General features: G+C 46.4%; 1 protein-coding gene across 1 annotated transcript in view; it reads right to left on the bottom strand.

Moving 5' to 3' along the window:
• Positions 1–27,484, bottom strand: part of PIGK (phosphatidylinositol glycan anchor biosynthesis class K) — a 577,610-nt gene that overhangs the window by 420,893 nt on the left and 129,233 nt on the right. Inside the window, exons 3-4 of the mRNA XM_069641674.1 lie at positions 24,933–25,024; positions 9,724–9,859 (exon numbers count right to left, since the gene is read on the bottom strand). Coding sequence (XP_069497775.1) covers positions 9,724–9,859; positions 24,933–25,024 — 228 coding nt within the window. The remainder of the gene's footprint in view (positions 1–9,723; positions 9,860–24,932; positions 25,025–27,484) is intronic.

Genomic DNA, 27,484 nt, shown 5'->3' with positions numbered 1-27,484 from the left:
ACCCACTAGTTCTGACATGCCTCTATTTGCTAGCAGCAACCATCCTACTGCATTAAAATGGAGCATACCGTATGGAGGATTTGTCAGAATTCGGCGAAATTGTAGTGAACTTGAGTGCTTTGATAGAGAGTGTAAAATCACGGCCAACAATTTTGCTAATCAGAGATATCCGAAAGCAATTATTGAAAGAGCTTACTCCAAAGCACGCAATCTAGACCGAACTGCCCTATTACTAACTAATCGAATATCTGAAGAAGTAACAAAAACAGATGATATGAGGCTTATTCTCACATACGGTACTAAAGCCAAGACAATAAGAAATATACTGCGCAAACATTGGCATGTTTTAAAATCCGATGAGGCTCTACAACCATATCTTGCGGAACGAGCAAACATAACCTTCAGGAAATCAACCTCCATCAAAGATCTTCTTGTGAATAGTTTTTTGCCCCCCAAAATAGAAAAGCTTGGTATCTCTTCATGGATAGGGAGCAAGAATACAGGTTTCCATAAATGCACTAAGTGTAAAGCGTACCAACATGCTTTAAACAAGAACAATTTTGTGCATCCTGTACTGGGCAACATTGTAGAAGTAAAATCAATGATCACATGAAACACAGAGTTTGTTGTATATGTACTGTCTTGTTCATGTGACCTTTGGTACGTGGGAAGTACCATAGGCAAATTGAAATTAAGAATTCTGCAACAAATGCAAGCCATAAAGAATATTGATGCCTCCTATCCAATCGCAGTCCACTTTAGAGATGCCCATCAAAGTAAATTGGATTGCTTCAAGTTTTTTGGAATATACCAAGTGAAAGAGAATCCATGAGGGGGCAATCGAGAACTAGAACTCCGTCAGATGGAAACCAGGTTTATATTAGATCTAGCAACCAGAAAGCCTAAGGGACATAACTTAGATGAAGAGTTGTATACTTTCCTCGGCACATAGAGTGTTTAAATACTGTAAATTTTATAAATTTGGGAAATATTTTGCTAATTGTTGGAAAAATTGGAATGACTTGGATGCTGGGTCCAAAAAAGAAGGGAATAATTGAAAAAATTCTAAGAAAGTCTTTTTGCTTGTTTTACTAGTTTATATATGTGATTTTTTATCCGCCAAAAGTATAGAGTGTCCATGCAAAGTCCTAGATGTAAATATGATGAAATTTACTACCTTAAATACTTTCCCCTTTTCAAGCTTTGGCCATTAATGTGTGAAAGAAGCATTAATACTGTGGCAGCTATATATTTTAAGAAATAATGCACTATGCACTTTAGCTTCTATACACATTGACAACATTAAGGTTTTTATTAGTTTAACCTTATTCTCCACCTTTTTATCCAATCATGGGAGTGCATAAGAGTTGTTTGTGAGCAAATATTCTTGTAAATTTATAAAGGAAAATTATAATAAGGATTTTCTTCTCCGGGAAACCACTACATATTTTTTCCATGCACTTTACGTATTTTTTTTAAATTAGTAAAGTAGTTTCCCCGATATATTCATTCCTGAAAACATATGGAATACACAAACTACTATATTATCACAAAATGCACACTAATGATGTTTTAAACTAATGTAGTGAATACAAAAGTCATTACAAAATGGCCGAATGCTTCTTACAATGGAAAATATAGAATTTAATTATGGAAGAAAGAGAAAATGGACAAAGAAACTCAGTAGAACCATAGAGTTTTTTGCATGTGTACCTGTATTTAATGGCTGAATGTATGTCTGTTCTTTTGTACGTGATCAAGCAACGGGAGAGTTGCGAAACACGTTGTACCGTGGCGAATCTGGTTTTACCAATGCCTAAATAAAACTGGATATAAGAAATACATACGTTGTTGTGTGGTGGGCTGACTTGAAGGAATTCTACGAATTGGCATACGGCTGTAACTTGGAGAGTGCCGTTTCACTCTGGAGGAAGTGCGAGAACTTCTTTTTTTCGAAATATATACATCTCCCCCCCCCCGCCCGCCCCCCACCGCCGTGGAAAATGCGAAACCTAAAACCGGGAACGGACGCTGATCTATCCAACGCTGTGCATCAAAGGTATCCAGGGCACTCCTGTGCTGATAACCCAGGCCGGGAGGAACGATTGCTGCTGTGGTGCTGTCCTTGGCTCCTGCAAGAAAGCCACACCAGTAAAGGCAGCACAGCCGGTGAGTCGGAGAAGCCAATACCAAATCAGCTTGTGTTTGAATCAAGGTTGCAAGTAGCAACATTGTATGAAGAAATCCACAAAAGAGGGTGTTTGAAGCGCATGTGATAGGCGCAAACAAGTGGAAAATGAATATACTTTGAATGGCAAAATAAGATAACTTGCACAGAGTGGTCCGAGGCTACGTGGGTGATCATTTGAAGGTCTCTGTTAGGTATGTTGGGTATGCAACTGAATGGTAACTATATTGTAAAAAGGAACTTCATATCGAAGTGGTCCTGCAACGAGTCAAGCTAAACCCTGTACACATTCAAAAGTCTTTGATAGGTGTTCTGCAATTGGTCGGAGTCTGGCTGAGGGAGACTAATTGGATACAAAGAAGGGATCTGAGCCCGACAGAGAGGGGGATCTGGGGTAAACCGTGAGTCACCAGATAAAGAATATTTATGGAACCTTAACATACAAGGGATCCGAGTCCGGCTGAGGGGGATCCAGGGTGAGACACTCCGTTTACAAAGTTGTAAGAAGAAAATTACTTTCTGTTCTTGGTTTGTACATCAGACCCTCCAAATCAAGAGACTTTGATGGAAAAGAGACTTGAGCACAGAAGGCCCTAATGCATGTAGCACATGCCCTCTTGGACAGCCCTGACGCAGATTACTCAGGTTTCCTGTGGCCAGGCATGAAAAGGCACTCAAATCCGGTTTCTGCTTGGGATTGTGGGAGTTTTAAAAAATGTCAAATGGGAAAGAAAAAAACTACCGGTCTGAGAATCCAAAGGAGAAAAACAAGACTAGATGGCTGTCTTGCGCATGGCCACAGGAAACTTTAGAGCTCTGCCTGAAGCTGCCCAGGGGGCTTCAGAGCTTCACCCACACCCTGGCAGATGTCGGTTCCTCACAAGCACTTCATCTCCTGGAGCCAGCTGATGTGTCTGGAGACCTCTCTGAATGTTCTCACCCTCGTTTCTGGCCGTTGTCTCATAAGCCACCTTCTCGTCGTCGATCTCCACAGATGCTCTCTCTCCAGTGTCTGGTAACAGTCCTCTGGGACATCTTTTGGACAGCGCCAGTTGTAATTGTAATTGGTTATTTATAATGCGCTTAATAACCAGAGGTTTCCAGTTCTGCAGCAACGTGGTGTAATTCCACCGACTCAAGGAACTCCACTTCAGGGTATCTTGTGCATTGGGCCATCACCACAATGAAATCCGTGTCTCTTCCAACTGAGCCAAAGTCAACATGCATATTTTCCCGATGGTTCACGTTGCAACAGGGCTGGGGCTTGACAGCACACGGACCCGGCCACAAACTCATCCACTCACTCATTTCTCCAGGTTCGGAAACCATACTTTAAGTCTCAGGCGTGCTTTAGTCTTGGTGGTCTCTTGATGCTTCTGGTGAGCCAGTGTTATTACTTGCTGAATCTTGCTTGCAGGAAGCACCATCTTCGGTCCTCCAAGTAGTAGACCCTAGTCAGTGAATGTTAGCTCCTCTCTGATCTTACACAGTTGTTTGAGCGTGGCACAGGCATCCTGGGTCCTTGTGTTCATACTTTCCAAAATTCCTCTCCACTCTCCCCTCTGCAACGCCCCTCGAAGAAGACAAACACTCGTCCTCTTCAAATGCCTCTGCTATTTCCTTTATGGGCATCGAGTTCGGGGTGGTCGACTCAATGATGACCTGAACTTAGTCATTCGCCTTCTTGGCACTATTTTTGCCACCCACATGCCCCTCCTGCAGATGTCTCGAGAGGTAGTCCACAGCATTATTGGCCCCAGGTCTGTACAGCAGGCCTACTCCGTACTCCAATAGTGCCAGCATCCACCTCTCAATCCTGGCCGGTGATTTGCAGGACGAGCCAGCCATGATCAGAAAGAGAGGTTTGTGGTCAGTGAACACTGTCACAGGTCTTCCCAAGATGTATAGACTGAAGTGCTGGAACCCCCACAATACTGCCAAGGGTTCCCGCTCAATTTGGGAGTAGCACTGCTCAGTCTCTGACAGGGCATGGCTGGCGAACGCCACCGGTCTCACCATTCCGCTGGTATCGAGCTGCATCAGCACTGCACCCAGACCAAACGGACTTGCATCAACCACTATTTCCGCCATCAATGACGGGTCAAAGAATGCCATGGTGTTGTTTGCCATGGGGACTTGCTTGTCCTCGTCGAATGCAGTTTGCTCCAGTGGGCCCCATTGCCACACGGTGTCCTGCTTGGTAAGGTTTAACGGCTGTGATAATGTGGCCAGATGCCTGATAAAGTGACCACAGTACGTCACCATACCCAGGAAACTGCATACTTCTGTCACAGTCTCAGGGGGTTTGGCCTCTTTAATGTCCCCAACTTTCTCTGAGTCAGGTGAAACGCCCCCTCCTGGAATACAAATCCAAAGAAATGAATGCTGGTCTTGAGGAACCCACATTTCTATTCATGCAGAGTGAGACCCAGCAACTTCATCAGTTCTAGTGTTTTAACCAGTCTTTCCATTTGGTCAGCCTCTGAGCCGCCGAAGACCAGTCATCACTTTTGTTCAGAACTACCTCTAAATCAGCCAAGCCGCCCTGGAGTAGGTTCTGAAAACCCGCAGCAGCCGAAGACACTCCAAACCTGAGGCGCATGTACCAATACAGTCATCTGTGTGTCATAAAGGTGATTATGCACCTCGACTCGGCATGGATTACTACTTAATGGTAACCAGCCCTCAAATCAGGTTTTGAAAGAAACCTGGCCCCTTGGAGTTCCACAACAAGGTCATCAATGGGGGTGGGGGTCAGGTACCGTTCCCGCTTTATGGTTTTGTTTGGTAACCTCACATCAATGCAAATTTCTTACTGAGTTTGGGTTGTTTGGGTTTTCTTGCCATGACAATAGAGGATACCCATGGTATCGGTCCTTCTACCTTTTCGATACCTTTTCCGATAACGTCAAGCTGGACCAGACTATCCAATTCCTTGTCCACCAGTGGCCCCAGATGAAAAGGTATCCTCCTGTGTTTTCAGGGCTACTGGGCGAATGGACTGGTCTATGTGAAGTTTGACGGGATCACCTGCCAGTTTTCCAATTCCTACAAACACCTCTGCACGTCTCACCAACACCACCTGGACATCTTCAAGGCACACCCCATATGTGAAGCTCAGGATTTTTCGTGCTTCTGCTGCAGCACAACTCAGTAGGGTGTTGCCACTAACATCTGTGACGAAAAACCTTAATGGAATTGGATCCGTGCTCAACATGAGAGACAAATGTGCCCAACAGCGGGATGGGTTTGTCCGCTCCAAACGCAACGATGCGCGCTGAGTGGTGGTTTAGAGCTGGAGGTTCTGACAGCGCCTCATAGTGTCTCAGTGTCATCACGTTCACAGAAGGGTTTCGAGCTGGAGGTTCTGCCAGCGCCTCATAGTGTCTCAGTGTCATCACGTTCACAGAAGCTCCGGTATCCACCAGCATGGGAACTTCTGACCCGTTAACCCTCACTATACATTTTAGTTGTCCTCTGCCCATCGCCTTCATTTCACTCAGGGTGAAGAGGAAGTAAATGTTCTCCTCACCCCCGCTGTCTTCTTCCTGATTTGTCAGGGCCACATTCTGGGGACATCTTTGTCCAACCGACCCCATTGTGGCTGGTCCCCTCTGCACCACCGCTGGAATCAATGCCCGACACGTGTGCATAGTGGCCGGCATTTTCACATATTCTGCACGCTCTACCCTTTGCGGGACACTCAGCTGCATGTGGGAGGTCTGTAAGAAAATCATAGTGGCAACAGTAAAGACAGACACACATGATCACAGTTCAAGGGTGTTTATTGAACTTTATAATGGGTGAGAAACACAGAATATAAACCTAAACCTACGATGGGAGCAAGCTACGACCATCAAATAATAAGGCAGTCCCAGCTGTGTCTTGAAAAATAAAAAGGGCCTATACTAAAAAAAACTATTGCCAATCCTTAACACCAAGTTACAAAAAAAGAGTGTGGGATAATGTTCACCAGAAAACAAAGAAGTGTTCACAAAATGGTAAGTCAGAATACTATGACTGGGTCTCCCTTTCCCACGTTTTTAGCACAGGACAAGGCAGGAGCTCGGAGCACAGCACACTCCTGGGCCTCTCCAGCACGAGGTTCACAATTCCAGTTCAACGATAGCAGAACTTTCAGACGTCAAGTCTCTTTTCTACAAAGTCTCTTGCCTTAGAAGGCCTGATGGATCAAAACAACAAACAAAAGTGTCTTCAGTAATCTTGCACCTTGGTTTGCTCTTCGCCCCTTAGATCTCCCTCTGCTGGGTTCAGATCCTCCCTGCAACTTGGTACTCACTCCGTCAGGTTCACAACAGCCTTTCAAATACAGCTTGCAATATTCAAAAGTCTTAATGTCTATTTAAACAACTTCCTACTGCGGACAACCCTCGGCCAGGTTCACTCTTGTCACAGAATGTTCACAAGTGTATTACTCTTCACCCCAACTCGCAGCCATCCCTCTGTCGGGTTCACATCTGCCGCTCTCACTGTTTACTTTTCTTTATCATGATACAGGATTTACTTTCTTAGCTTTTCCACTTGGCTTTCCAACGTCGGGTTCACTAAGCCATCGTTAACACAGTTCATGAGTTTCTACACATGTTTTACTTCATGTTTTCAGAAAGCGTGGTTGTTATTTCCCTAGTTTTCTCTTGGCACCCCTCTGTCTTGTTCACACTTGTATTCATTCACAACCTTCTTTTGAAAAGCAGGGTTTCCCTTCCCCTAGCTTTTCTCTGGCATCCCTCCGTCAGGTTCACACTCGCCTTAGGCTTGTGTTGAGTATTTTTTCAGGAAGCAAAGGGGGTTTCCCTTCCCCTAGCTTTTCTCTCCTCGCTGGGTCAGAGACTTTCGATTGTACTAAGGATTTTTATGTGACCTTTGTAGGACCACTCTGACCCTCACGCTGCCCTCTCCTGGGGCCTTCTGAGACCTTAGACTGAACCCTCCTACGGTGCCTGACCATTTTGCAGCTGGCCCCTCTCTGGGCTTTCTCAAAAGTTCAAACACACAAGTTCTTTGTTCTCAAGTTCTTGCGTTCATCTAATGTTGCCACTTGCAAGCTTGGGCTCAAAACACAGTTTAATTTCCTATCAGTTTTCTCCTCCAACTCACCGACTGTCTTGAGTCCGCTTGGCTTGGTTTGCTGCTGGAGTGAAGGACGGTACAGCGGTAGCCAGCATGCCTCCCCGCCTGTGTTATCAATGCGGGAGGCCGGAGTGCACCGTTGTCACATGTCACACCACACGCCAACTGTACTCCGGGGTCTTGTAATTTCTTTATCAGAGGCTTCGCTGTGTTGAGTTGAAAAGGGCAAATGCAACTCCCTCATTGTCCTTTCAGGTCTCAACACTTTGCTCCTTCTCTTGAACTGCCGGTCTGGATTAGCTGTCCCCTCGTGCATTCGTCCTTGCAAGTTGTGTGCCCTTGTGCTCCGCCTTTTATCCCTGTGGGGAAGATCGAGGGCCCTCAGGTGTGTGTGGTTCTGGTCAATTGCCTGACTCTGCCTGACCCTTATGTTGGAATATGTCGGGTAAACTGCTCTGGTCTTAGTCCGTTGTCTTTCTCTGTGTAAGACAGTATGTGTCGGAAAAGGGAGGGGGCGTTGAGCTTCTAAATAGACGACAGGGTTGGATGGGGAAAAGGTGTTATAGGAAATGGGGTAACGTGTCTCGCCCGTCGGAGTCCCGCTTCCACACCCTGCAGACCCCCAACATCCAGGTGATGATCCCCCACTGGTCCACCTCCAGGAACTGGATCCAATAGCGATGGTCATGTCCTGATCACCTGGATGACAGATCCCCGGCGACTAGCAAGTGAGACACCTTTAGCTTTCTCACAATTCATACCCACATTGGAGGCATGGGTTAGGTGTCGGAAGACTCGCCCATCTCTCCCTCGCAGACGTCATATTTCTCTGCACCCCTTTTGTCCCTTGAGGGCGCCCCACAGCACAAACGTCATCAATCTTTAACATGCAAATAGCTGCATCCATTTTGGAAGCATGCATATCTGCCAGATCATGTGACCTCCCTAGTTTGAGAATCCATGCCTGGGTAGGCGAGGCTCTCTCAGTACCTAGCGTCACAGCTTTCCCGAGGTGCAGCCTTGAATTAGCTGATTGTGTATCATGCCTTCCTCATTGTCCCATGCACACAAAGTCTGCTATAGAAAGTGTCCAAGGGCTAATCGCCTTTCTTTTTGGGACTGCACATTATGAATCTCTCATAATCCAGATTATCCAGGGGCATGAAATGTTCACTTAGTACATTTTTTGCTGCTGTGTAGAAGTTATCAATCGGTTGCAATGTCTTGAAAATTTGGTGGACAGCGGGCATCATCATTGGTCTCCCCTGTTTACCTGAAGTACATCTCCATGTTTTCGATCCATATGTTGCACCTCCGCCCCAGACTGGATGGGGCATCAGAGACGTCAAACTCTGCATTGGGGCAAGGGACCCCTATTGGCAGGGCATCTATGCACCTGCTGGAGCAGCTACTGCAGCAGCAGCATTTCCTGGAGCTGCAGCAACAACGCACCCTTCACATCCCCACCTGCACATACTGAGCAAACAGGCACCCCTTATCCACCAGGGGCCGCAAACCAGTGCCACTTGTGGTTGATTTTAAGGAGAAAGTTAAACCCCTTGAATGTACCTGACTGAATCAGTAACTACTGCAGCCTTTTTGTGGGCCACGGTCAGCCCAGTGAAACAAAATGTCAAACGGTGCTCCTCCTCATGATTGCACATCAAGAAGCCAGCCTTGGAAGTCGCCTCATTAAGGTTCGGACGATAAATTGGATGTGCAAAGGAAAAAAAAGAAAAAAAGAAAGACTTGATTTTCTTTAAGTACAACGGATCCGTCCATGCTCCAAAAATTGGTGGGAGAGGCACACGTGCACCCCCAGGGGAACTGCAATCTCTGTGATGCGGGTTTAATGTAAAACTCCTCACCGTAGTGCGTTAGTCGGCTCCACGGCTGGGGAATGTCGCTTGGTTACACACTGCCAACTGTAAGTGTACCGGGAGGCATCGCCACCTAGCTTGACCTCCAGGTGCCTCATAACAACCCCTTTGTTGCCATTGTTATATGGCCTCCCCAGTGGGCCTCGTATGAAAGTAACCTGAGGCCCCACAGGAGACACAGGAGATGCTGTTAGCCATCCAGGCTCTGCTTGTGCACGGACGTGGCGTAGCAGGGACACCGCGTTTATTCACGCAACAGTTATGTTGCATGTTTCTTAAAGCAACCACACCACATGCTGCATTACCTGCAGTTTGTCGAAAGCCAGCACTGCTTGCATTCAGCCATCTTTCTGTAGCTGTCAATCATCCCCATTTGCCAACTGTCTAACTGCACTCATGGAGAACACGCATGGCCAGGAGGACAAGGCACAACAGAGCTGTGCCTTAATCTGGAAATCTAATAACTGCGCAGAATTGGCGAGGCACTAACACACAAATACCTTGCTAATGTTCCTTGTTCCACATTTCATGCACTTTACCTCACATGCACATATCATATTTCACCTCATAGCCTCTGTAATCGACTTCCACATCATCGCCGTAGACGTTCAGTTCCATGTTCTTGTGGCTGAATACTGTTGCAGGCTTTGGGTTTCGAGGGTTGCAGGCCATATCATCGGCAAGCATCAGTACAATGTGACTAAAAGAAAGCAAGCACACCATTAACGTTTCTTTAGTGCATTCCACATCGTCGCAACAAAGAGTTCAATAAAATAGCGAGTTTCATTAACCACATAGACTGTTAGACTAGTGCTTGCAGCAGCATGACGCGCTATACAAGAGACGACTCGCTCGACTGGAGCGCAGCATTTATGTCAAAGGACAGGGTAATCAAAGCTGACTACAGTACACTTCTGGAAGTCAGGGATTAAATATTTCTGGTAAACAATGTTGTCAGAAAAAAATACTGTGTCAAAATTATCTTAACATCCCTTTGTGGTCTTTCGATTAACGAGAGGAATGCTAGAAGGAGAAGGTGACTGGCAGGGCAACCACACAGAAACGAACATTATATATGTGTTAGTACACTGTATATATATCATGTTGCACTAAATGTGCATTAGGGGCCATGATATGGTTTGGATGCATGCCAAGTGCTCGGAGACTTCTGGTGATTTGATGAAACAGCCCCGTAAAGTAACATAACATATATCGTAACGTGTTAACATTACATCCCACTGGCATTTCTTGAGTTACATTGACGCAACCCTAGCATGAAAACAACTAAAATAACTGCACACTCCAACTCCACGTTTTGGATCATCTGCAGTGTTTCACCATCACCAGAAGGTGTGGGGTAGACGCATGTACGCACATAGGGGTAGCACTAGATGCGATCTGGAGAGCCCTAGACACACACTGGGAGTGCAGGAGGTGAGGGGTAGGCCTGGTTCTTCTGGAGACCCTAAGTGTACGCACATCGAGGTAGCACGAGAGACTTCCAGGAGAGCACTAGATGCATCACTGGCATTGGAGAAGATGATGGGTAGCACTGGCTGTGCCAGAGACCCCTACCCTATGTGTACGCAGATAGGGGTAGCACTAGATGTGACCTGGAGAGCCCTAGACACATCACTGGCAGTGCAGACGGTGAGGGGGTCACACAGGATGTTCCAGAGACCACTACCCTATGTGTAGATCTGAAGAGCCCTAGACAAGGTATGGGGTAGATGCTTGTACGCATATGGGGGTAGCACTCAACGCGACCTGGAGAGTCCTAGACACACACTGGCAGTGCAGGAGGTGAGGGGTAGACCTGATTATTCCAGAGACCCCTATCCTAGGTGTACGCATATAGGTGTAGCACTAGATGCGACCGGGAGAGACCCAGAGACACATCACTGGCAGTGCAGAAGGTGATGAGTCGCATTGGATGTTCCTCTCTGCTGAGGAAGTGGGTGGTGGCCCTCTTGATGGTTGAGATTTTGTCCTCTGACGGAAATACTTTCTAGGAGCACGTGTCCCAGAGGTGGCCCAAGAATGTCAGCGTCTGCATAGGCTGCAGCTGTGACTTCTTGAGATTGAATGAGAAGTCCAGATTGTGCAGTGTGTTCATAAGGGCACGGGAAGAGTGGAGAACCACTTACGGAGAAGTAGCCCTGAAGAGCCAGTAGAAGTGGAGGCCCTGCGCTCTGAGGAGGGCCGCCACCACATTCATGAGCCTGGTAAAGACCCTGGGGTCCGAGTTGAGGCCAAAAGGAAGGACCCATGTTCCTGAACCATAGGAAAGAATAATGGGGGCTGCCAAATCGGGACGTGTAGGTAAACATCCTTCATGTCCAGGGAGCACATCCAGTCTCCCGTGTCCAAAGTTTCCGCTATAAAAGCTGGCGTAACCATCTTGAATTTTTGCAGGGGAAAGGAGAGGTTGAGGGTGGAAATGTCCAGCACAACTCTCAGGCCTGCCTGGTTCTTCTTCTGAATGGCGAAAATCCTGGAGCAAAATCCAAAGCCCCGCTTGGAGGCTGGGACTTCCTCCATTGCCTGGCTCTCTACGAGCGACCGGATCTCCGCCAAAAAGAGTTGCTTTGCCAACCTGCGGGAGAGGAGGGGAGGTGGGATGAGAGGCTGGGATAGGAAAGGGGTACCCCGTGGATACTACGGAGAGGATCCAGGGGTCCGCAAAATTCTGGTACCAGAAATGTGCATGGAGAGTAAGCCTGCCCCCCACCGGAAACACGTGGACCCGGAGGGGCGTGTCGTGCCTTCTTTGCCTTGGAGGCTGTCACTGAGGAGGAGGACTGGAAAAAGCCCTTACTCCTCCCCCCTTTTTGTTGCTTGTGCCAGTTCCGAGACGGCGAGTGGTCCGGCTGCCGGGATCTCCATTCCTGGAAGCCATGGAACCCTCAACCTCTTTCTGAGCGCTGCTGAGATTCAGTGTACGATTTGGGCATGGTCTTTGTAAGGATGGACAAAGACATAGCTGTTTGTGAGCTGTTTTTCTTTTTTTCCAACTCTTCGTCCATAGAGGAGTGGAAGAGGTCCCCCCCTCCCTCGAATGGTAGATCTAGTATGCATTCCTGGTTATCCGGGTTGAAATTGGTTCCCCTGATCCAGGCTGTCCTTCTCATGTCCGTGGCAATACAGATGGCACGGCTTGAGGTGTCAATATGGGCCACTGTGGATTCCATGAGGTCATACGCGACCAGCTTGGCCTCAGCGAGCCCCGCCTTAAAGCGGGATTGGCTCTGGGTGGGGAGTTCCGCAATTTCCCGCCATAATCCTTGGTTGGCAGCTGCAAGCATGGCATCGACGTTGGCCTGACGTAGATGTAAAAAGGTGTTGGAATAGAGTTTCTTGCCATACACCTCCAAGATCTTCTCCTCATTGCTTAGCAACATCGCAGAGGAAGAGGCCGAGGACGACTGGGACTTGGATTATAGTGATGCCGCAGCGATCACCGACGAGTGTGGCTGAGGATGGGCCGAGAGCAAGAGTGTATTCCCCTCCAACTGCCTGGACTTGACGTCCAGGCGTCGATTGACTGGCTGGGCCGAGTGGGGTTTGAGCCAGCCCTTCTTGGCCAGGGAGACTACATCGGTCTGCATAGGAAGCCCCGATTTGGCAGAGGGGCGTTGTGTGAGGACTTCAGCCAGAACCCCCTCTGCCTGCTGCTCGACCTCGGGTTGGTGTAGGCCCAGGTACTCCACCAGACCAGCAAGACGGAAGACCCTGGCTGAGGATGGCGTGTCCGGGTCCTCCTCCTCATCCGTATCCTGCGGTTCTGGAGGATACTGTGGAGGAGGAGTAGTTGGCGCCGGAGGCTGGGGTACAGGGACCGCGGCCGGAGGCTGAGGAGGCGGCAGAGGTTGCAGAGTTGGCTGTGGAGCCGGAGGAGGTGGCTGCACCGGAGCACCGGAGCATGGGAGCCCGATGGAGGCGTCTGTGGTGCCGCTAGCATGGCAGGAATGACTTCCCTTCAAGTATTCACGATAATGATGAATTAAAGATAGTAAAAGAATTCATGACAATGAGGAGGAGACCAGTAGTGTGCAAGAATCAGAATCAGATACTTGGTCGGAAGAGGATGCAATGTACGGATGAGGCGTTTGGCATACGGCCAAAAGGAGGGTTTGTCAGTCCAGAAAAAGTAGACACCCCTCAATCATGAGGCATGTATCTTGCTGGCCGAAGACCAACCGCCTCATATGTTGAGTATGTGCTGCCATTTTGAAGTGACTGAAATCGCCATTTTGTTTTCTAACGTTTGCCTTTTGCTTTCTGTTAAAACTGCTTTGCTGAAAACCTATTCTGCTCCACTAGTACATTATTGTTCATTTAAAGTGCAAGGCCGCAAGAGACTTGTTGAAACATAACGCAGCACCCAGAAAGAAATGCCCGGTCTCCTCCCTCACAAGTCCTTGGAAGTAAGCAGCGAGGCATTTTAATCAGTACACAGGTGCCAGCTAGTCTCGTTAATACAGTAGAAATGTTAGAAGCGAACATTAAATGGCTTGAATTATGCTCTTCTTTGCGGCCCCCCTTTCCTGAGCCCTGTAGAGCCCTAGAGAGCAAGTTGACCCCCAGTACACGAATAGAAACTAGGAGATAGCGAGGCCTGGAATGAGTCTCTCCCCTGAACGCAGCTTGCTTGCAGAGAACAGAAGCAGTGTGTTCTTATAACAAAGAATTGTGTCTGCAGGATCATGAAATTGCAAACTGTTGCTAAATAAATGTCTGAAGGTGTCATACTCGTCACAATTGTTAATCATCATACCCAATTCAAAGGAAATACATTATGGGCGGTATGAATGTGTCACCACTGATTGTAAGATGCTTGCTTTGTATATACGTAACTGTTGTACGATTCTCACTCTCTTGCGTCCCCCGGTGTCTGGAAACACGTCACGGGCGTGGGACCCAGTTGGCCAACTGAGACTATTTGCTTTGCAATAAACCCTAGCTTTTGGGAATACAACCTCGTATCTGGCGTATCAGTTTGTGTGTGGTGATTGTGCCTTGTTTCCATACGCAAGGGTCCCTCTGGGCCCCATCAGCGTACTTGAGGATAACGCCCATCCGAGGTGACTTCATTAGGCAGAGGAACCTCTCGAAGAAAACCACCTCGCTGACTGAAGCATGTCAGGGGGTGGTCATTGGGAAGCGGGGAATAGCTGAAGCCACTGCATACCCTGTCCATACGGGCGCAAAGGAAAGCTGCCCTGTGTGTAAGAGGGGTAGGCTGTAGGCCACATACCTGGTTGAAGCCAGTCCCACCTTGACACTCGTTCTTCGCCGAATTCCTGGAATGGCGTCGGACGGGTGGCTCTTTCTGGTGTGGCAGCCATTTTGTCAGGCTGCCTGCCACGTGCCTGCGACATGCTGCTCGGCCCGGCCTCCTCCAGGACTCTTGTGTGTGGATCACAAGGCCTACCCTGCTCCTCGAGCCTAGGCCCGGTAGGTGTGACACCCTCGAGCCGGGGGTCGGTAGAGCGGCGTTTAGGCGCCCCTTCGGATGTATTTCCGGTATTAGGGCATAGTCCCTCAGCCATGGTGCCGGTACCAGGGCAGAGCCCCTCGGGTGAAGGCCCTGTAAAAGAACCTTCCGGTCCCTCAACACTGTCACCGGGAGGATCCGAGGATCCCTCGACCCAGAGGCCAGTAGCTGCAGAGGCCCCAGTGCAAGCGCTGGTAGAAGGATCTGACCGGTCCTTCCCACACGGGAGTCTATGGGAAGGAGTCTTCCTTGCGGGGTGCGATGGAGAATATCGGCCCTAAATTCTTGAGGTCCTCCGGAGGAGACTTCTGGAAGAGCTCCCTCCACCTGGCTAGCCTGATCTTCAGCGCTTTCGAGGACAGCAAGCAGCATGCTAAACAAGCTTGCCAACCATGGTCTTGGCCAAGACAACATAGGCAGAGGGCGTGGGGGTCTGAAGTTGGGAATAGCCCTTTGCAGGCTGCGGGGAGGAGCTTGACGCCTGAGGACCGAGTACCTGAATGACAAAAAGACAAAAAGAAAGAAGACGACAAGAAGAAGAAGTATCCGCGCATGGAATTCCATGACTGAAGCCAAACCTAGGAGCGCTGGTGAATTCAGCCCATTCCCGTCGACGCGGAAAAGGGGATTGAGGTGTGGCGCCAGAGGTCGGAGTCAGGGCAGTGCATGCTCCTGGGCCACACCCCCCGCGCACCTCTAAATTTAAAGGGGAAAAAGGTTTTTCTGGTGAAAAAGGTTCCATATCCCATCCCTTGGAAGGGACGCCCATACAGTATGGAGGAAAGGGGACGGGACGTAAGAGTATGCAGCCGGCACAATGGCTACTTTGATTCACCACGTACTTTGAGTGCCTTGGAGGTGTGAATTATGCCCCAGCAAGGTAAAAGGCGATGCTTCTAAATGCCTTGAAGTGGAAGGGCAGAGGATATTTGCAGGGATGAACCCCGAGCCAGCCATGGTGTTGGATGATAAAAATGTGTACAAGGAAGTCATAAGAGATTCACAAATAAGGCTGTGGTGTTACACAGATTGTGATTTGACACCAGGAAACAAGGTGTTCCAGAACCCGTGGACGATTATGTGATGAGACTAAAGGAAATGACAGCGAGAATAAGGCATGATAAGGGACATGACTGGACATAAAATGAGACCCCAGACATATGTGGCCTAGGGTTCACAGGACTTGCTGCGAGTCTGATCCTTGTGCCAATCAGCAAATTAGAGGCCAAAGCATCCAGAGCCAATCCTGACCAATGCCTGCACTGGCAGCCAGCCACAGTGACAAAACAGGAATGTCAAGAATCATCCACCGCCAAGCTCCAGCTCTAAAGGACATCTGGAACACCATGCTGCTATGACCAGACTGCCAATGTCAGGACACGGTCAGAATTTTAAAATACCTTTTTTTCATAAAATACACACTTTATATATTTTCATACATTTTTTTTTAGATCAAGATTTGAAAACACAGTTTCATAGTAACAGTTTGGCTTGGGTAAGAACTGGACTTAAGGGCACATCACAGACCTGAATGGCTTATGAAGCCTGCACCCACCCTGTTCACATGTAAATAGTTGTTTGTGTTACACCCAGAAACAGAGAAAAACAACTGTTGTACTGTTAAATAATTTGCCTGGTTCACATCCTGGTGCACAGTTGGTGACTAAATTGCCCAAAATAATCAGCAGACACCTGATTTCAAGATGTCCATATGTTCATTGAGTGCTCTACCTATACATAGGCTGCATTTATATTGTGTTTCATTTTATTTAAGTGATTTGGAGGCACTTATCCTGCCATCTAACTACGGTGAAAAAACTGGACTACTCGTCCCTTCTCCCCATGGGAAGCCACCACCATTGAGACTAGGGAGGTGAGCCCGCTACGCAAGACCCTTCCTAGGGGTCTGGGCAAGTGTGACCTCACTGTGAGCGACTCCCCACTTGGGGACAAAGACTTCTATTCCAGCATGCAACTTTCCATCCAAAGAAGCCCCAAGCTAAATTTGTACTGAGAATTAAGACACTTAACCACAGAGCTACGGGACTTTGAGAAGTCCCAACACTACGAATGTGGGAAAGGCAGAAGTGTAATAGAGGGATTGGAAGTTTTTAAAATTCAGAAACTCTTTCCTTAACAAAGGAGGATGGAAACCCAGACCGACGATATTTGTTAATTTTCCAAAGGATTTGATACTAAAGCTTTGAAGACAATCTGCAAGAACTGTGGTACTGAGAACAAGTCGAATACAATTGGTCCAGGAAGAATCCCATACCGAGGCCATTATGCATGCCTCTGTTTTCTTTTTAGTTAGGAGTTTTCTAAAGTGGTAGGGCCAGTTACATACTTAGGATCCGGACAGAAGACTTTTTGGTTTGTATTTAACATGCACCCTTAGTTTTACTTTTGTTAGATAGGAAACTTGCCTCATAGTGTTAGTTTTCCATTCATTTAAATAAAAAATGTATTGTAATGTGGTTATCTAACCTTTGAAAAATGTACAAACATAATTTCATTATCATCTACAGATGTAACAAATTAATAAAATTCATACCAAATAAAATACATATATAAACGTCAAATAGATAAAATTCATTGGGTTAAAACACACTGAAAACCATTCATTCAAGTTGTAAAGACCTCATAAAACCAACAATAGCTAAAACTAGTGAAGTTGTGCGACCACCCAAGCAAAACTGCAAAAACAAATTGCAAAGGTCTACAGTAAAATATGAAGTGAAACTATTAAATTAAACCTCACGCGTGCCCCTAAGTGCTACACAACGAAGATGTTCCAACGTTTCCAATGTGAAGGGAATATTACAGAATCGACATATTGTTATCTGTAGGATTATATCCATAGAGAATTTCTCTCCTTGGAATTTAACTTCATCGGAAACACATACAATTTCACAAGGATAGTCAAAAAAGGTGCAATAGTTTTGGCAGTTTTATTATCGAATTTTAAATGCTTCAGATAGTCATAAGCGTGCATAGTATCAATTGTGGTTGCCCAGTCATGTCTATAAAGCATTTTCTTTTAACATTGTCTGGATTTGCCTTTGGATCCATATAAAATAACAAGTTACTTCTTACCTTGTAACGTTCTTTCGATGGGATGTTCCTCCGACGTATTCCTTATCTTGATAGATTACATTCCAGCTTGCTGGCCTCCGAAATTTTTTCAGTAGAGGGTGCTGCGTCATCGTGCGTATAACTAGACTCGCGCAGCGGCCGTTGCTCAGTTCCGTTTTGAAGCTTGAAATTAGCTGTGCATGAATTAGTTATTGACCTTGAAGGAGCGTAAGCTGCAACTACAAGTGAAGTTTTACTGCAGGGATGGATGGGAAGGGCGATAAGGAATACGTAGGAGGAACATCCCATTGAAAGAACATTACAAGGTAAGAAGTAACTTGTTCTTCAAAGGGATTGTGTCCTCCGACGTATTCCTCATCTTGATAGACTCCCATAGCAGTGGTGTGAAAGAGGAGGTGGAAGTAAAATTGGAATATTCCCCTTTAAGAATGAACAGAATGTAACACAGCTTTGCCAAATCTTGTCTTCTGGCTAGAGGAGGAATCCAGACTCTGGAATTTTGTAAAGGTATGTGCGGACGACCATGTGGCAGCCGCACATATATCCCGAATCGGTATCCCTCTTTGGAGAGCCGAAGAGGCTGCGATACCCCTGGTTGAATGAGCCCTAAGGTGTTGAGGGGGCTATTTCCCTGCCAATTTGTAGCATTCTAAAATGGCTAAAATAATCCATCTTGAAATGGTCCGTTTTGTGATTGGCAATCCTAACTTGTGTCCTGCATAACCTACAAACAGTTGGTCTGCTGGCCTTATTCTAGCAAGTCTGTTGATATAAAAACTCAAGGCACGCCTTACATCCAGCCTATGTAGTCTCTCTTCCTCTTTCCCTGGATGGGGAGGAGGATAGAATGAAGGTAAGGTTATTTTCTGAGTGATGTAGAACTCAGAGACCACCTTTGGGAGGAAATTAGGCTTCACTTGTAAAACGACTTTGTCTTTGTGAAAATTTTTATGAGGAGGTTTGCAAGATAGAGCTTGTAATTCGCTCACTCTTCTGGCTGATGTTAGAGCCACTAGGAAGACTGTTTTAAGGGTGAGAAATCTTAATGAACAAGAATGGAGTGGTTCAAAAGGAGTACCCATCAGAAAATGTAAGCCTAGATCAAGTCCCACAAGGGAACTTGGAAACGGCTTTGGGGGATAGTCATTAGTTAACCCTTTCAGAAATTGGATTACTAGGGGTAATTTGAAATATGATGGCTCCTCCGCAGTGCGCTTAAAGATTGATCATACCAACTTGAAGTCCTGAATTCGCCAAATAGAGCAAAAAAGAGAACACCATTGGTGTACTGCATGAAAAGGGTTTGATAGTCTTTTCTATACACCAGCTGCAAAATCTGTTCCAACGGCAGCGGTATAAAGTCTTTGTTGTTGGCCTTCTAGCTGAAAGCAACACCTCCATGACATCATCCGTGAGGTCCCAATCCTTGTATCTCAACCTTTCAGAAACCAAGCGTGAAGGTGGAGGGTTCTGATGTCTGGATGGAGAACCTGACCTCCCTTCTGCGAGAGAAGATCCTCTCTTTGCGGAAGACGAATCGGAGGGCAGATGGATATGTCCAGAAGGTCCAGGTACCACGTTCTCCTGGCCCAATCCGGGGCAATTAGGATCATAGTCTTCCGGAATCTTCTCAACCGCCTGATCATCTGAGGAATGACAGGGACTGGAGGAAACGCGTATAGAAGTGGAAACTCCCAGTCTACTACGAACGCGTCCCCTAGAGCTCCTCTCGGGAGAAATTCCCTTGAACAAAACTGATCGCACTTCCTGTTGTTGTTGATACTGGTGGCAAACAGATCCACTTGAGGGGTTCCCCAAAGGGCAAAGATCTCTTGAAGGCCTTCCTGAGCTAGCTCCCACTTGTGGGAGACTGCTCTGCCTGCTCAGAGCGTCCGCTGTTAAGTTCTTCTCTCCGGCTAAGTGAACTGCCGATAGAGAGATTCCTTCTTGACTTGCCCAAAACCAGAGCTGCATCGCCTCTCTGCACAGTGGCAGTGATCCTACGCCTCCTCTTCTGTTGAAGTAGTGCATGGCCACTGTGTTGTCCGTCATTAGGACATTCCTCACCTGTACAGATGTCAGAAAAGCCTTCAGAGCTAGTCTGATTGCTCTCAGCTCCAACAGGTTGATCTGTAGTCTGGACTCCGATGGAGACCAACGACTGCTGATGGTCAAGTCGTTGGCATAGGCTCCTCACCCTGTTAGTGAGGCATCCGTGACTACCGTTATCTCCGGCCATGGTTGCCAAAAGTGTTCTTTCAAGATGTTCTCCCGACAGGCCCACCAATGACGGTCTCGAGCCACTCTGTCCAGGACTTGAAGGAGATCTGACATTCTTCCTGAGAATTGCGACCATTGGGTTCTTAGAGCCCACTGGAGGGATCTCATTCTCAGGCGAGCCTCTGGCACAAGGAAGATGCAGGATGCCATGAGGCCTAGCAACCTCAAAAAGTCAAAGGCTGGTAGACGTTGGGCATTTTGAAACTTGGTGACCATCTGTAGAATATCCTGAGCCCTCACCTCTGGCGGCGAGGCTTTCCCCAGGGAAGTGTCCAATACTGCTCCAATGAACTGGAGTCTTTGTGATGGTATCATCTGAGACTTCTTTAAGTTGAGGGAGAAGCCCAGCTTGTGAAGGAAGTGGCAGACATAATCTAGCTGGATCTGAGCTTGTTCCGAAGATACTGCTCTGATCAACCAATCGTCTAGGTAGGGGTAGACATGGATCCCTTCCCTCCTTAGACTTGCAGCCACTACTGACATTAGCTTGGTGAAGACCCTCGGGGCGGAGGTCAGCCCAAATGGCAAAACTCAAAATTGATAGTTAGAGTTGCCAATTGTGAACGTCAGGTATTTCCTGTGTTTGAGATGGATTTGCACATGGAAATAAGCATCCTGAAGGTCCAGAGATACCAACCAGTCCTGAAGCTGGAGGGCCTGTAGGATCTGGGAAAGGGTTACCATCTTGAACTTGTCTTTCCTGAGGAATTTGTTCAATTCCCTCAAGTCCAAGATGGGTCTCAGTCCTCCGTCCTTCTTTGGTACTAGGAAGTAGGGAGAATACCAACCCTTGTTCCTCTCCGCTACAGGTACCGGCTCTATGGCACCTTTATCTAGCAGGTCTACAATCTCCTGCATAAGGAGCGGGTCTGGAAACTTCAAAGAGTTGTTCCCCGGTGGATGACTGAGGGGTGTGTAGGAAGGGCAGGCAGTACTGGCAGGCAACTGTCTCCAAAGCCCAAGCATCTGACGTAATAGCCTGCCATTCTGCCAGATGTTGCGTTAACCTACCCCCTACTGGTGTCTTGTGAGGGGAGACCTCAGAGGGGTTTGGAAGCGGCTGACGCAGATGCCGAGGGTAAAGCAGCACCTGCTGCTGCGGTTTTTGTACCTTTTCCCCGTCCACCATGGGTGAATCGTTTCAGGCCCCTTTGAGCTGGCTGTCCTCTGCCTTTTCCGAATGCGGAGTAAAAGCGAAAGGACCTACCCCTCCAGGAGGTTCCTGAGGGGAGATTTGGAGTATGTCGGATTGCAGCACCAAGAGATTTCGCTGCAGCCTTGGATGTTTGTAACTTCTCCAGGCTGTCATCAGCCTTCTTACCAAATAAAGAAGTGCCGTCAAAGAGCATGTTCAAAAGACTGGCTTGTACATCTGGAGCAAAACCAGACTTCCGCAACCATGCAAATCTACGGATTGTGGTACTTGCCGCCATGGCCCTGCTGATACTCTCAGCAGAATCAATGCCAGTTTGAAGGAACTTGCACATTGCATCTTTCCCATCTTTTATGATGTTTAAAAATGCTTCCCTTTCCTCTCCTTCCGGGAGACAGTCAGCCGCAGATTAAGCACACTCCCAAAGTGTATGGCTGAATCTTGCAAGCGTGCAAGTGGCGTTAATAGATTTAAGTGCCATGCTACATGCCGAAAATACTTTTTTGGACATAGCATCAAACCTTTTATCGTCCCTGTCCTGTGGAATAGTAGGGTATGCAGATCTACTATTTGATGAAGTTGCTGCTTGTACAACCAAACTCTCTGGAGTTGGATGTTTGCTCAAGTATTCAGGATCCTCAGCATATGCCCTGTATTTGGCATATAGTTTCTTGTTAACTGCAGGGATAACTTCAGGGGTTTCCCAAATAGCAGAGATCTTTCTTTGCAGAGCAGTATGAAAAGGAACAACAGGATCTTCCTGTGGACCTTTAACTAAAATGTCAATAAGGTCATCCTGCTGAAAAGAAGGTGTAGGTGTAGACCACCCCATGAATTCTATTATTCTAGCCATCAGAACCATATAAGGGGTCTCAGCATGCTCCCCAGGTTCTGGTTTAGCAAACTCTACTTCTGGAGAAGTATCTAAACCACTTGCTTCATGTAAAGAGTCTTGAAGATCTTTTAACCTGTTCTCTTCAGAGATAAATTCCTCTGTTATAGGTGTTGTGGTCCTTTGTAAACCAAAAGGTCTCTCATGTCGGAATCCTCCCCTTCCTCATACATAGAGGACAAAGCTCTAAAGCAATCAGACCTAGGGTATGGTTTAAAACCCATTTCAAGAGCAGAGGGGGCCAAATTAGTTGTCACTGGTTGAGAAAACGTCGAAGTTGTCGACGTGGAAGTCAAAGGCTTCGACAAACCCGAAAAGGGCGTCGAAAAAGTTAGAAGAGGCCTCGAAGTACTCGAGAGTATCGGAATCCTACTCAGAGTCATCGAGGTTGTAGACGGCATCCTCGAGGTAATGGTCGAGGTCCTCGACACCTCTACTGTCTGAAATGTAGTGACAGCTGTAGGTCTGTCTTTTATCGGCATTGACATAGGTGTCGAAGACGGTGTTGATGCAACCGATTTATGCGTCGACGGACCCTTCGACAAAGGCGTTGATGACGCAGATTTATGAGTCGAAGAAACCGTTGACGACAGCGTCGATTGCGCAGATTTACTGCCTTTACTTGAGGGTTCATGACGCTCTCGGGTAGTTTCTTTCGCCGGGTGCAACGACTCGGAGCGTTTTGATTTTTCGGGTCTTTCACCCAGGGTATCACCTTGATCCGTCTCCGAGGGGGTCAAGGCCGCTTTCTCGAAGACGCTAAGCATTTTCTTACGGAATTCCTCCCACTTAGCTGGAGAGCTGTGTTTCGTGGGGCAGGTGACCCTTTCCGGGGAGACAGAAGGCGGAGAAGAGGGAGATCTACGACGCCTCTTCTTAGAGTGTTTCGATCTCGAAGACTGATGGGAACCGCTTCGAGACCTTGAACGGGAATGTTTCCTGTGACGGCGAGGAGGCGAATGTCTCGACTCTGCCGAAAAAACTTTCGAGGGAGTAGAAGTTTTAAGAGTCTTACGTCTTTCAAGCTTCCCCTTACGCTCCTTCAAGGCTTTCGCCGTCATGGACATACAGTCCTCGCATTCCAAACAGTGATGCTCCGATCCCAGGCACCACAAACAGATCCTGTGAGGATCCGTCAACGACATTTTCTTCCCACAATCACAACACTTTTTGAAGCCGGACCGTGGGGTCGACGGTTCAGATGAGGAAGCCATCAAATAAAGATGATATCTTCGGAGAATAAGTTGAATCTTCTTGAAGAAAGAACTGAGCAACACGATTCCGAGGCCTACGAAGTGCGGAAAAACAGAACTGAACAGCCGCTGCGCGAGTCTATTTATACGCACGATTACGTCGGCACCGAGACGGAGGCTGTCGAGGGACACCAGCTCGAGGGACGTCGGCACGCAGTGCCCTCTACTGAAAAAATGTCCGAGGCCAGCAAGCTGGAATGTAATCTATCAAGATAAGGAATACGTCGGAGGACACAATCCCTTCGAATAGGCCCAACTCAGTGAGTGTTTGCAAACAAACTTCCGAAAAGGCACACAGATGGCTGTCGCCTTTTTTCTCAATAATATCCTTAAAATCTGTACACAGACAAGTGACTAATTCTGAGGTCATAATTTTATGATAACATGCTAAATTCTTCCATAGCGCTCTACTTTTCAAAGAATAGAAACCCAAATTGTATTGCATCATGACAAGTGGAATACTGCTAGGCATGCGAAATACGTGTCTCCAAAGGTTAGCCTCAATCTGTCGAAGTACATCTAGCACCCAAATAGATAATATCTCTTCTATACCATATAAAAGCTTTGGGATTATTTTCCCCTCATAAAATGTAATGGCTGGGATCATGGAAAACTTTCCATATATGGAATCTACTCTTAATAGCTGGTTGCCCATGGCAATTCCATGAGATCGTAACCATTCTTTTACTGTCTACTTAGATTCTCGATCAGAAATTGGAAATCCCAAGCATGTAAAGTTTGCCACTCACTTCAACTCGTCATTGTCAACATGCCATCTAAATTTCTTAGTGCGTTTTTATTGTTAATTATGCAAGGCATAACTTTAGTCTTTGCTGAATTAACTTTTAGACCAAGAGTTATTACTTATTTTGTGAAGGCATTTAACAATCGCTGTAATCCTACAGGGAAGGTTTCAAAAATAAGGAAATTGTCTGCATAGGCAAGCCAGGTAACCTTCAGCTTATCGATTCTCGGGCTTGCCAAGGCGGCCAGGGTAAGAGGGAGGCCTTTGTCAAATAGTCCCTTAGGATTCGGACAGAAGACTTTGTGGATTGAATTTGACGTGCACCCTTAGTTTTACTTTTGTTATGTAGGAAACTTCCCTCGTTGCGATCGGCCAAATTAGGAGTTTTCCTTTCATTTCAATAAAACTCTTTTTGGAACAGGTCACTGAGCTGTCCCACTCCTCCTTCCAGTTCGCCACACTACCCAAATCTTTGGTACCTACCTACCCTCCCACCCATCCAGCCATCGCTATGTGCAATGCCTGAGCAGTCTGCAAGCATCAGGACCAGTGGGAACCAGAAGAGTCGGGGAAGAGGCGGGCAGGAATTAAATATAGTGATATAAGAAGAAGAAGTGTTCACTCTTTGCCTTTCCAGCCTAGGTCTGCCCTTGCATTATACCATTCTGGGCACCACTGAGCATTTTGATGTTTACAAACATATGATGCATTTCTGTGGTTTTCTTCAAAAATAGTGTAGTGTTGTAGATTTACCAAGCACTGTACATGTCACAGAGTAAAACATTGGTAGCAAGAATTTAACAAGTCCTCAAGTAAACACATAATGCACATGCATTGTGCGTCCAATGGCATCTCACCTATCAGGAATGCCTAGCCGCTTCACACTTCTGTAGACCGACAGCGTATTAGCCACATGACGATAATTAAACCAAAAACGTGAGGTGCAAACCTAAAAGTACAAAGACAGAGTAGAACTCATTAAAAGACAGCATGCACTGAAAACAACATGAGAGCGGTTTTATTTTGGCTAGAGCCGTCATGAGTGGTATGAACTGTCGACATCACGTTCAAGGCACATTCTCTGCCCATTTAGGTATGCTCCAAGCATTGCGCAGCATTAAGGGTTTCTTGATCAGTCTTGCACATGTTCCAATTGATTTTCCAAGGAGTAAGCACGTCTTGTGTGGTGTTGGGCACCATGGTGATTTTAAAGTAAATACACCTGCTTTTACAAGAACATTACTGCTTTTTATAATACTGGTAGCTCTGGGAGACAATCTTGTACAATAAGTGGTAATATACCCCAAAGTGTACGAAAATAATACAGTAGACACCAAAAAGCATGTTTTTTGGTGTTGTTAATTTACATCGTTTTTTGGAAGATCGTTTTTTCCATAGTACCATGTAAATTATAAGTACCCATCCCAGGAATCAATCAGTAAAAGTGTTATTGTTATTTTTATATTGCATTTTTGGTATACAAAGTAGTTGTACACAACAACTATTGCATAACCAGCATAAGAAAACACATTTCATCATTTACATTCTTACATAAACAGTCCAATTTACAACATACACACTAAAAATGATAAAACATAATTTCATTAGAAATTCTCATGTTCAAACGAGCTCATGGTATCAAATCAAATCCTTTGTAATGTCACTCATCACCTCCTCAATTTTATCAAATACTAGCACCAAGAATGTCACCAAGGGTAAGGTAAGAGACAAGTGGGTAGTCGTCATAAATCTGTGCCATAAATTTAACTATGCATCGACGGACAGGACAAAACTAAATGCTCCAGTGATTCCAACACAGTGCAGCACAGTCTACACAAGCGCAGTTCCATAGGGATACCCAGTTTTGATCCCAATACCTCCAACGTTGGCAGACCGTGTACCCTAAACTTAAGGTAACCATCTCTCAGATTGACCGAGGGACATTTTTTCAGATACAATCTAACCTCTGTCAGAGGCAGGTACAATATTTCATGCTCCTTATACAGTTTCAGACGACCTAAATCCTGGATGTCAGCTGATTGTTCCCACCTTTTCACCTTCTTTTTCAATATTTCATCGGAGTCGGAACTGCTCACGTCTAGCAGGCTCATCAACAGCACACATCTTTTCCTGAATACACGTAGAAAGGAATTTGATACCCCTACCATCATGGTATTCAAGTAAAAGTTGATGTGTGGTTTCTCTGCTTTTCTTATCTAAAAGAAGAGAGAAAGACTGTGCTTCATAAATTGTGTCCACCACTCACTGGCACTGATCGGGGGAGGCCCAAAACTTGTTTCAACAACCTGCCTTCCAAGATGTCAAAAAATATCCTGTTGCAGACGCTCATTGATTTGCACCCATACAAAATGGTAACAGAGATCTATGACCTGTAGAACCTAATTAGGGGTAAAAGTGAGTAGGCACATTGTCTTTTCTTGACAGATTTTGCCAAAGACAGACACGCTCCCACTTACTCTTCCATTTTCATTTCCTGTATTTTTAGTTTTTGTTTAAAGGATACGGGAAAACCGAAATATCGACTACAGTCTTCCTTTGCAACTACTGCATCATTGATCTTTCAGGTGTAACTTTTCTGTTTCTTCACATTACTAGAGGTTATCACATAGGATTTAGCAGGGTTTATTGTTAACTTGTTCTGGCCCAGATATTTCTGGGGTATAATCCACGAGAAGGAGACCGTCAGCATTTGCAATGCATCCCAGCCTCAGATCCATCCATCGTGGGGCATACGCCCCCATGCACTGGATATCTCCCACAAGTCAGCCAGATACAAGTTGAAAAGGGTTGGTGCTACCACACACCCGTCAAACCCCCTTTGTAGACCCAATTCCCCCAGAGAGTTTCCCTACAAGGTTAAGCCTCACCTTTGTGGTGTTGCTTGCGAAAATAGGAGATCCAAAAACAGTATAGCCCTCTACCTGGTATTTGCCAATAAAGAGACAACACAGAGTGGATGGTGGTATGCAAAATGCAAGGTAACCCAGCTTTATTGGAAGTATACGAAAGCTGGGGAGAACACAAGAACAACATCAAAGCTCTCTCAAATTCTTCTGTTTGAACTGAAAACACAGTTTATATAATGCAAATGAGTGACTCAGATTTCATCATAATCACTGAGGTATGAAAACCTAGCCCTACTACTCATTGGTCCTCATTGCTAAGCTAAATATAGTATCTATATGTCCCACCCTACTGATTGGGTAACTCGTTATCTAAGGTCCCACCCATAAAACATCCCATAAAAACGTACAACCGCATCATGCTTGAATATTATTGGTAAGCTCTACATTACTTCTGCAGTGAAAAGGACATATGCTTATCGGTTAACATGCAGTCACACTCTCCGTGAACTGGCGGCATGATGAAATGTGTATGTAGATGGGAG

The sequence above is a fragment of the Ambystoma mexicanum genome, chromosome 1q, assembly GCF_040938575.1.
Source record: "Ambystoma mexicanum isolate Mex_15411 chromosome 1q, UKY_AmexF1_1, whole genome shotgun sequence".
In the NCBI taxonomy this organism is placed as follows: domain Eukaryota; kingdom Metazoa; phylum Chordata; class Amphibia; order Caudata; family Ambystomatidae; genus Ambystoma; species Ambystoma mexicanum.
This window is presented reverse-complemented; position numbering and strand designations above follow the sequence as displayed.